The sequence below is a fragment of the Scardinius erythrophthalmus genome (assembly GCF_964197995.2).
Source record: "Scardinius erythrophthalmus genome assembly, chromosome: 11".
Lineage (NCBI taxonomy): Eukaryota > Metazoa > Chordata > Actinopteri > Cypriniformes > Leuciscidae > Scardinius > Scardinius erythrophthalmus.
Genome location: NC_138231.1, coordinates 17,747,277 through 17,758,968, shown reverse-complemented (window position 1 = coordinate 17,758,968; position 11,692 = coordinate 17,747,277). Strand labels below are relative to the sequence as shown.

Here is an 11,692-nt window from a genome sequence, read left to right as displayed (position 1 = left end):
ACAGACTTTAAACGCGAACCTGTGAGAAACGCTGATGGCGTTCACATGCGCATTTAGAATTGGTTCTATAGTTACGTGCGTTTTAATATATGTGCGCAGGTTTGGAAATCCCTACAAGCCAAGCCTAAACAAAGAACTTGTCTTTCCTTATAAATTTTGATAAATAATTGTATTTTATTTTGTCACTTCGGGGTAGGAACGCGAAACGAATTTTCCCGACAACGCCTTATCTGTAGAGTGCTAAAGGGATCCTCCATAGGGAGAGACTAGTTGGCACTTTAGCACTGTGTTGTCATCGGGTCCAGGCGAAAGTCCTTCATCAGATCTGGATACGGCCTGGATCCGGCAGGCTGCGGGAAAACCTCGGGATAAACACAGAGACTAAAATTAGCGTAGATGCCATTCTTCTCATGATGTAACGAGTACATCAGGATTTATGGGAAGTGTTCCCGGTTCTGGCTGACCTAATCTATGCAGCCTAACATTGAATTATAGAAGTCTATAATGTATTATGTGAATGCTAGGTCAAAGAGATGTGTCTGTAATCTGGCTTTGAACGGACAGAGTGTGTCTGCTTCCCGGACAATGTTAGGAAGACTGTTCCAAAGTTTTGGTGCTAAATAGGAGAAGGATCTACCGCCAGCAGCCGATTTTGATATTCTAGGTATTTTAAGATCGCAGTAAACGTGAAGGACTATAATGCGTTAAGAGCTCGCTCAAGTACTGCGGAGCTAAACCATTTAGTGCTTTGTAAGTAATCAGCAATATTTTAAAATGTATGCGATGTTTAATAGGCAGCCAATGCAGTGTTGACAGAACCGGGCTAATATGGTCATACTTCCTGGTTCTGGTAAGAACTCGAGCTGCTGCGTTTTGGACTAGCTGTAGTTTGTTTATTAAGCGTGCAGGGCAACCACCCAGTAGAGCATTACAATAATCTAGCCTTGAGGTCATGAAAGCATGAACTAATTGTTCCACATTTGTCAATGAGAGCATATGGCGTAATTTAGATATATTTTTAAGATAAAAAAATGCGGTTTTACAGATACTAGACACGTGACTTTCAAATGAAAGATTGGTATCAAAGAGCACACCCAGGTTCCTAACCGATGACGAAGACTTTACAGAGCAGCCATCAAGTGTTAGACAGTATTCTAGGTTATTATGTGAGGAAGTTTTTTTGTCCAATAATTAGAATCTCTGTTTTTTCAGAATTTAGTAGTAGGAAATTACGAGTCATCCAATTTTTTATATCAGCTATGCATTCCGTTAATTTTGTGAATTGATAAGTTTCGTTAGGTTTTGAAGAAATATAGAGCTGAGTATCGTCAGCATAACAGTGAAAGCTAATTCCATGTTTCCTAATGATATCTCCTAATGGTAGCATGTACAGAGTGAACAGCAGCGGTCCTAGTACTGAGCCTTGTGGTACGCCATACTGAACTTGTGATCGATGAGACATCTCTTCATTTACTGCTACAAACTGATAACGGTCAGATAAGTATGATTTAAACCATGCTAGTGCAATTCCACTAATGCCAACATAATGTTCGAGTCTATTTAAAAGAATGTTGTGGTCAATGGTGTCAAATGCAGCACTAAGATCGAGTAACACTAATAGAGAGATACTGTAACGATAACCAGCTGGATTGCCCTCGAGAGCCACCAGAGGGCGCTCCACAATAGACTATGATCACTTCCTCACAAACTACATTTCCCATAACTCACTGCCCGGACTCATCAGCACTCATCTCATTCACCTGTGTCTTATCACCTTGTTTCACTCACACCATAAATACCTGGTTTTCACATTCACTCAGTGCGAAGTCTTGTTTTACTGTTACTACATTTCTGAGCGTTATTTACCCGTGTTTGATTTTTGTTTTGCTGACCTTGGACTGTTTCACCGTTTCCTGATCGTTTCTCTGCCTGGCCTGATTCGGATTGTTTATTGGACTCTGATTATTGTTGCCTGCCCTGACCTCTGCCTGTTATTTGGATATTCTCTGTGTTTCCTCCTTTGATCTGTTCGCTATTGATGACCCTGCCTGTACGACTACTCTGTAAATAAACTGCATTTGGATCTTCACCTTCGAGTCTCGGAGCCGTTGCGTAACAGATACAACCACGATCGGATGATAAGAGCAAATCATTTGTGACTCTAACGAGAGCCGTCTCGGTACTATGGTACGGTCTAAATCCGGACTGTAAATCCTCGCAGATATAATTTCTTTCAAGAAAAGAACACAGTTGTGAAGATACTGCCTTTTCTAATATCTTTGACAGAAAAGGTAGATTTGAGATCGGCCTGTAATTGACTAATTCTGTAGGATCAAGTTGCGTTTTTTTAACAAGCGGTTTAATCATAGCCAGCTTAAATTTTTTTGGTATGTATCCTAGAGACAAAGACGAATTAATGATATTAAGAAGAGGATCTATGACCTCTGGAAGCATCTCTTTCAGTAGCTTAGTCGGTATAGGGTCTAACATACATGTTGTCAATTTAGATGATTTAATGAGTTTATTAAATTCTTCCTCTCCTATAGCAACGAATGAATCAAATTTTTCCTCAGGGAGACTACAATGCACTGCCTGATGTGATACTGTAGTAGACGGTTGCATAGTTATAATTTTGTCCCTGATATTATCAATCTTATAAGTGAAGTTCATAAAATCATTACTGCTGTGTTGCTTGGAAACTTCGGTGCTTGAAGCTTTCTTTTTCATTAGTTTAGCCACTGTTTCAAATAAATACCTAGGATTATGTTTATTTTCTTCTAATAGGGTTGAAAAATAAGCAGATCTAGCAGCTTTTAAAGCCTCTCTGTAAGTAATCGAGCTCTCCTTCCATGAAATGCGAAATACCTCTAGTTTTGTTTTCTTCCAGTTGCGCTCCATTTTTCTGGCTGCTCTCTTAAGAGCCAGAGTGTGCTCGTTGTACCACGGCGTTGGACTATTTTCTTTAATCTTCTTTAAGCGCAACAGAGCAACTGTGTCTAAAGTGCTGGAAAAGAGAGAGTTAAAAATTTCTGTTGCAATATCAAGTTCTTCTACGCTATCCGGGATGCTGGGATGAAACTGATCAGGAAGATTATTAATAAAGCAATCTTTAGTGGCAGAAGTGATAGTTCTAACATATTTGAAACACGGAGTCGGCTTTGCAGCCTTAGCTAAATGTAATTTACACGAGACTAGATAATGATCTGAGATGTCATCGCTCTGCTGCAGAATTTCAACGGCATCAACATCTATTCCGTGTGATAATATTAAATCTAGAGTATGATTACAACGATGAGTAGGTCCTGACACGTGTTGTCTAACTCCAATTGAGTTTACAATGTCTTTAAATGCCAGTCCCAATGCATCTTTTTCATTATCGATGTGTATATTAAAATTACCAACAATTAGGAGTTTATCTGCAGTCAATATTAATTCTGATAGAAAGTCCGCAAATCTTTGATAAAGTCTGTATGGTACCCTGGTGGCCTGTATACAGTAGCCAGCATAAATCTCAAGTGTGATTTATCGTTTATACTATATATATTTACATTAAGCACCCATGCTTTAAAAGAATAATATTTAAAACTTGATTTCTTAGTGGTTTTGACAATATTACTATAAATTACAGCAACACCACCCCTTTGCATTTCAGACGAGGCTCATGTTTATAACAGTAATCTTGCGGGGTGGACTCATTTAAAGTAATGTAATCGTTTGGTTTTAGCCAGGTTTCTGTCAAACACAGCACATCTAGGTTATTATCTGAAATCATATCATTAACAACGATTGCTTTTGAAGTAAGCGATCGAATATTCAGCAACCCAAGCTTTAGCATTTGCTCATCTGTATTATAGCTGTTTTTTATTTGTTGAACATCAATAAAATGTTTAACCTTAGATGGGTTTAAACGTTTTTTGGATTTCCAAGTTCGGGGAACAGACACAGTCTCTATATGATGATAGCTAGGTGAAAGAGGCTCTATGTGATGGGATTTATCTGACTTTGGTGACGCGAGGCCGCTAGCAGACAGTCGGTTAAGCCAGTCTGTCTGCTTCCTGACCTGAGCCCCAGATTGTCATGTTTGAGCTTTAAGACTATGAGCCATATTACTAGAGAGAAGAGCAGCACCATCCCAGGAGGGACGAATACCATCTCTTTTCAACAGTTGTCTCTGTCTCAGTTGTGTCTACTTTTGTGTCTAAGGAATTATAGGAGAAACATCTGAGACACTGTTAATACTAAAATGAGAGATATATGAGATATATCACGTGTGGGGTTGTGTGAGACAGACAGACAGACATTAGAGAAGGTAGTTGTGCCCGAGGGTTGTAGGTCTATGTGCACCTTTGCATTTGCTTGGCATAAAAAAACAACATCTGAGCAATAAAATGTTCCTATAATGGAGTCTAGAAAGAGATTGCAGCAAGACAATAAAGATATGTTTTATGTTTATTCTAATACATTCTCAGTTTTGGCTCTTTTTCTTATAAAATATTTCTCATGTCTCTCTATTTTTATTTGTCCTAAGGAACTTTGTTTCTTAGTAGAAACATCTGAAATGCTGTTGATACTAAAATAAGAGATATATAAGAATCACAATTCTTCATTCTTCACAATCACAGAACAAACAAGTTTCCTGAGCTTAAGAAAAGCAACCACTGAGCAATAATTTTTTTCTTTGACTGTGCCAAATATGCCATTGAACGCTCCTAAAAACTGGGGTCACTGATGCCTTTTCCTCCCTTTCTCTTTCTCACTGAGCCATGAGTAAGAGCAGAAAAGTTGAATGAAGTGGATGGCCTCAGTGGCCTCTGTCTCTCACTCTTTCGTTTTATTTGTGCCACGTGACCATTTGTGAGGCCATTGAGTTCATATGGAGTGCTGCATTGAGCACAGGCTTGGTCGCCCGCCCACTTTTTTTACCCTCTCTTTTTCTCCCACAGCGTGGCTGCTTTGGGAGGGGCCGTTCTCAGAGACAAGCTGCAGTGGCAGCACCAGACACACATGAGACTTCCCTGGTGCGTGTGGGGTTGTGTGAGACAGACAGAAAGACATTAGAGAAGGTAGTTGTGCCCGAGTGTTGTAGGTCTATGTGCATCTTTGCATTTGCTTGGCATCATTGTGAGTAAATGGTTCTACAGTGTGTATTTTTACCGTATGCTTGTATTCTCTCATAGATTATGTGATTGCATGTCATCTAACTTTTTTTTTGCTTCTCACATGTGTTGCCATCCCAGGGTTAGTGATGGTATGTTTTGTGCATGCGTGTGTGTTTTGTGTCAGAGGAGTACCTGCATCTCGGAGTAGCTGATCTCTGAGGCAGGGGGAGGGGAAGTTCACATAGGGTTGTTGTTTCAGACGGCTCTGAGGCAGGAGAACGCTGTTCTTTCTCACTGCATTCCAAGCAGCAGGCTGCATAGCTGTGGGGTGCATCAAGGGCAGCAGGTTTTAATAGACAGACCTCAGAAACTACAGTCAAAGCTATTCCCCAGTTGACTCAGCTCGTTCTAATACTATACTGTAATAAACTATTGTGTCTTTTAAAGAGTTAATTTGCAAAACTTAGTCGAAGAATTTGTGTACCCTGAGTCTGATGTAGGAACGTTGTGTATGCAACTATGCATACAGTTGTGTATGCGATTGACTCTGACTCTTTCTGGACCATGTTTACACGCTCTTTTACTGGTTTGAATGTAGTAATGACAGAAACAGAATGATTTTAAACACATTTTGATTAAATATGCCATACTCATTTTAAACACTAAAATTACATAAAATCATTATTCAAAAGTTTAAATATCACATGAATTTAGGCTAAAAATAGCAGTAATAGTAGTGGATGCAGTGTTACAACAGTAATGATTCTATGGCTCATGAGAATTCCGCTTTGAATTGTGATCAGAATAAAAAAAATAAAAAAAATGTGCAAAGGGAAAAATATAAATTATGCACACTTGACTCTGATGGCTTAATAAAAAAGATGGTATACAGACACTGCTGGCTCTCATTCAGAGGTCTAAAAGTCCACTGATCAGTTTGTGCTTTCACATGCAAGTGTGCTGTTGGTTTCATCTGGACCTTCATCGCAATGCATCTTCATCGCAATGACCATTAAACAGAGAAGTATCCCATGTCTGAATGGAAATGATGCATATGTAAATTATACACAATGTGTAACTGAATAATAAATTATAAGAGAATGCCAAAAGTGTGCAGAGCTGTAAAGTAGGCGAAGGCCTGGTGTAAACACTGTGGAGATTAATTTCTATCAGCTGTTTTTTGTTTGTTTGTTTGTCTTTACAGTGTGGTTTTATTTCCTTTTTTTTTAAACAGACACAATATAAATATATTCAGTAAGAGACACATTTATGAAAAGTGCAAGCACACTTTCAGCTGAAACCGAGGGATAAAGCTACATTAATATTAGCTTATGTGGCTTTAACTAATTCAGAAATAGCTAGTCTATATATATATATATATATATATATATATATATATATATATATATATATATATATAATTGGATCAATAACTATTATGTCCCTATAGCTTTAAAAAAAAAAAAAAAATTGTCTTCTGTTTCCTACAGACCACCTGTCCTGCTGAATGTCTAGACTGAAGACACCCACCACTTCCCACCTTCTGCCCCTGGTCCAAGTCAAAGGGACACAAGGGTTTTCTCTCCAGCCACAATGAGTGATGTTGCCATTGTGAAGGAAGGATGGCTACATAAGCGAGGTAAAGATTCTGTGAAGCTTTCCTCCAGTTTCAGAAATGATTCTTGTGAGAAACCAGAACAATTATTGTAAATTATTTCCATTGTTTCCATTATTACCATTAAGTCAATCAAGTCACATTTATTTATGTAGCACTTTATTCATTACAGATTATTTTAAAGCAGATCCACAGTAATAATCAGGAAAAGGACAGATTTAAAGGGATAGTTCACCCAAAAAATAAAAAAAGAATGAATTTCTTTCATCTGCTGAACACAAAAGAATATATTTTGCAGAATGTTTGTAACCAAACAGTTTATGTGCCCCATTGACTTACATAGTATTTTTTTCTCATTCTATGGAAGTCAATAGCCGCTGTTCCACTGTCGGGCCAGTGCGAGCCAGGGCTAACAGCGTGCCGGGTGGGGCCAGTAGTCTCGGACCTCAAGCACAGAGCCCAAAATCAAGTTGCGTTTCCACTGTCGACCCAGTAGCCCCGCAGCGATGTCACACAACCACGTCATAAAACAACGTCACACAACCCACAGTTTCACCAGCTGACTGAAAACTAGCTAGAAAATGAGCATGACAGAAGTGAACGTTTGGTCTTTACTTAAAGACTTAAGATTCCAGTATCAATATTTGATCAACGTTTTACAATAAAAAAGGTTACAATGATAGTAATTTATTCATTTGTGTCAAGAGTGCACATCAGTCATGCTGAATCAAACTGGTATTTACTATTTCAAATAAAAGTAGAACACATTAATCATATACGTTATGTCTACGTTCTTCAAGCAGTCTCCGGTATTTTCCATAAACGTGTATTTATTATCGCAGTGGTTAGCATAAGTAGCCTTTAGCTATCAGAATCCCCATCAGATCGCAAGGAAGTTATTTCAAACACTCGCTGTCTGAAAGTGAGTTTTGAGCTGAAAATGGTTGAAAATGTCTTAAATATTGGTAGCCTGATATAATATCATGGGAGACGAGCAGCGGTGTTGACCGTCTCCTGACTCAGGTAAACTCCGCCTCTGTTCATGACCACCCCTCAAGCCCCAGTTGGCCCGCTTTGGACCAGGGTATTCAGTGGGACAAAACCCCCTGGCCATTGGCCCAGAGGAAGTCCCGATGCGACCCGATCAAGCCCTGGAAGTGACAGTGGAAACATGCTCTAGTACGTTTGCTTTTGGCCCGACAGTGGAAACACGGCTAATGAGGTCGTTTGGTTACCCATTCTTCAAAATATCTTCTTTTGTGTTCAGCAGAAGAAAGAAATTGATGACAAAATGTTCATTTTTGATGAACAATACCTTTAATGTTTTACAGGTCTTAAATTTTGAAACAAATACAATTTGAGCTGTAAAGCAGCTCTACAAAAGTGCCATTATTTAGCACGTTCATTTAATTTATTTCAATATCAATGTTGCAAAGTTCATCAATGATGAAACAAGCTCAACTCAACTGTAAGGTAGCTCTACAGTGTCATTATTCAGTACCAGTCTGTTCAATATTGTTTCAATTCAGTTCAATAAAACAGTGTCAATGTTGCGAAGTTCATCAATTTTGAAACAAATTCGATTCAGCTATAGCAGCTCTGCGGAAGACAATTGTGACTTTATCCAGCTCAATTAAGTTCAAGTGTTGTTCTCATCCAATACTGTCAGTGCAGTCAATAATAGGTTATGTTAGTTATCCAGAGGTGGTTATTGACTGTCAAACAATTATTTTCTGTATTTTTACTGTTTATTTTATATGAATTACAGTCTAAATTTCTACATTAAAATTTCAACAAAGATGCACTTCAGTTATTGTTTCTGTAATTGGTACTTTTGTAGTGATTACTTAAGGTAATGTAGAATTTGTCAAAATGCAGCAACTTGATCAGACATTAATACAACATGCAAAAATATTATGCTATTGTTTTGGTGTTCGAACTGTGTAAATATCAAGCGAAACATGAATTTACAAATGAATAAAAAGCAAACATAAAGATGGGACTTTGTCTCATCATTTTAGAAGTCCACCACACACCACTGCATGGTAGCACTCGCAGTGTGTGTGTGTCAAAACTCAGCTCAGTGCCGCTCAAAACTGCTTCCACTTTGGGGTGTCTGTAGGCTATAGCGGGCATATTAAATTTATGTTTTATTCAGCACATGGCTAATATAATGATCTTTTATGCACATTATTTCAGTTGGAAATATGCAAGCTTTGTTTTGGAATGTCCAAAGTAACAATAGTGGCACATTTCATAAACCAGCCAAGTACAAAGCATCCAGTATGTAAACAATAGGATTTATGCACTAAATCCAGCAGAAACTCCTGCACAATCTGCATATTTTTAAACACTCAAGACAGACGTCACTACTTGAACTTTACAGCTGTTTGCAAAGGATTTCTCATCTTTTGGATGCTCTCGACTACTCTCAACGCTTTCTACAATCCGCTGTCAGTCCTACAATTCACTGTGCAAGTATGAAGCTTGACTCCTATAGGAATCAACTGAATGGACACTTTGCTCCTGTGTGCAAGTGTAAACGCACTGTCAATGAAAATGTAAAAGGCTGCGTGTGCCTATAGCCATTACAAAAGGTGCCATTCTGCTACATTTTAGCAGTGTTTATATTTTCCTACTTTTCTCATTTATTCAGTATTTTCAACATTAGCCAACATCATCATATCACGTTTTTCTCAAGTAAATTTTTCAACGGTACGTGTCAGTGAGAGGATATTACTGTTTTGCACTTTTCAAAGCATGGAAATTTTGAGCGCATGTCTGTCCTTGCAAACCACAGAGCATCAGAATCATTGGGCCAAAGAGGCAGACATAACAGTGTGCAGGAAAAAAAGCCTGAGGGTGTGGCAAGCAGAAAACAGAAAAAAAAGGGCTGAATATCAAGCCCTGAGGCACTCCGAGTGTTTGCTAGCCTCAGTTTGCCAGGGCCCATGAGGCATGGACTGCCGGACAGTGTAGGGCTGTGTGCTTCTGTAGGCAAGGTCATTCCAGTTCAGCTATGCAGACAGACACCACCGTAATGGCACTCTAGGCCCAGATGAAAGCAGCTCTGCCTTTGCCTGGATTTATGCTGCTTAGTGTGGCGGCATGCTTGTTTTGCCCACAAGGGATTTGGGGAGTTATTTTTTCTCCTATGTGCAGGACGCTGTATTGTTGATGTTTCACAGATTTTTTTCTCTCGATTTTTTTTTTTTTAACATATGTGATTTGTTTGTTTTCAAATATGCCTGTCCTAAAGATTTATTAATAATCCCCTTTACTAACTAACTTCTAACTAACTAACTTCCTCTGCTCGTCCGTCTATAAACTTACTTGATGTCCTTAAGCAGAAGGAAGTCATTGAGTGCAAACTGTGGCCATGCTTAATCTGGAACAGAACAATTTTCACACAAACTTGTTTACTATGTATACACGTATAGATGCTTAGATCAAATGTTGCTAGTGAAGACTGATCTTTCTCAGAGGGGAACTTCTTGACTTTTACCTGTTGAAAGAATGTATTGCTGATACATAAATCACATCTAATATCTTTATATTGGATTTTATTTTCGATTTTGAATCGCAGGGTTTCGCTTACTAAATAGGGTCTAAATATTCCACTGTGTGTTATCTAGGGCTGTCACTTTTGTGAAAAAATCCTGTTCGATTTTTGAGACATAAGTGTTCATTGAATCGATTGTAAAATCGAAAATTGAAAAATAAAACGCCAAATATGGGCAAATCCACAGACAACTAACAGGCATTAGGACGAACGTAAAGAGGGCGCGCCGCGCCTGACGCGCACAAGTCAGCAATATTTCTGATGATTTATTGGCGTGAAGTTTCGCGCACAATGACTAGTGCAACATTCTCGAAAAGCAATAAGCAGAGTGGACTGCCATAGCAGCATATATGAAAAACATTACCTCATTCTTCAACATGGCTGTGTTTACGATTAGAAATGTCAAACAAATTTCGCCTACGTAGGCGATTGTAGACCATAGCCCGAATCTGTATCTGAATGCATGAGACTGTCTGAATACCGGGAAAATTCACAGTTTTGTAGTAAAAAGAGACACATTATGCAGAAGGATCATTTGCTGTTATGCGTGTTTGTCAGAGCCTGCAGTTGCAAATGACGCGCGTTCGCTGAGGGCATAACATGACGAGCTGGACGCGCTCCAAGAAAAGACCGTTAAAATCGATTCCCTATTTTCGTTTTCGAAACTTGCGTTGGTTGGTCCGATCGATTGTGCAATCGATTTTCGAACGTAAAGTGACAGCCCTAGTGTTATCACCTTTATTTATATAGCGCTCTTTACAATGCAGATTGTATCAAAGCAGCTTCACAGCGATAACATGAAAATAATACAACAAAGTTTTTTTCTAGAAGAAAATTGCATCATCGTCCACCTTAAGTAAGGCAGATCAATAATATTGTTGAATATTAAATGTCCCCAACTAAGCAAGCCAAAAGCCAAGGCAACAGTGGCAAGGAACCAAAACTCCATCAGGTGACAGAATGGAGAAAAAAAACCTTTGGAGAACCCAGGCTCAGTAAGGGCCCAGTTCTCCTCTGGCCAACGAGCAAACAGTGTATGATTATGATCCAGGCAGCATTACAGGTCAGAAGTTAGATTGGATCAGAACATTCAGAAAATGTATCCAGTTCCATCTGGTTGGAGGTCGGAGTCATCACGCCGGTATGGAGACGAGTTTGTTGAGGATCAGTGCTGATGGCTGTCGTGTCGATGAGGCCTTCACAGGGCTGATGAGGCTGGCACTTCAGGGATGCGTCATGGATGGGTCCAGGTGCAGGTCCACCATCTTATCTGGATACGGCCGGTATCCAGCTGACTTCAGTAAACAAGGAGGGACTGGTTGTCACTTCAGGACTGGTTGATACTTCAGGACTGCGTTGTCATCGTGTCCAGGCACAGGTCCTTCATCTGATCTGGATATGACCTGGATCCGGCGG

The 11,692-nt window shown here is 39.2% G+C and overlaps 1 protein-coding gene across 2 annotated transcripts in view; it reads left to right on the top strand.

Annotated features, from left to right (window-relative positions):
• Positions 1–4,971: 4,971 nt before the first annotated feature.
• The window catches only part of LOC308698907 (RAC-alpha serine/threonine-protein kinase), a 79,615-nt gene continuing 72,894 nt past the window's right edge, over positions 4,972–11,692 (top strand). For both annotated transcript variants that reach the window (XM_081379377.1, XM_081379378.1), the window contains exons 1-2: positions 4,972–5,063; positions 6,590–6,738. In XM_081379377.1, the coding sequence (XP_081235503.1) occupies positions 6,693–6,738 (46 nt within the window). In that variant the 5' untranslated portion in view covers positions 4,972–5,063; positions 6,590–6,692. The remainder of the gene's footprint in view (positions 5,064–6,589; positions 6,739–11,692) is intronic.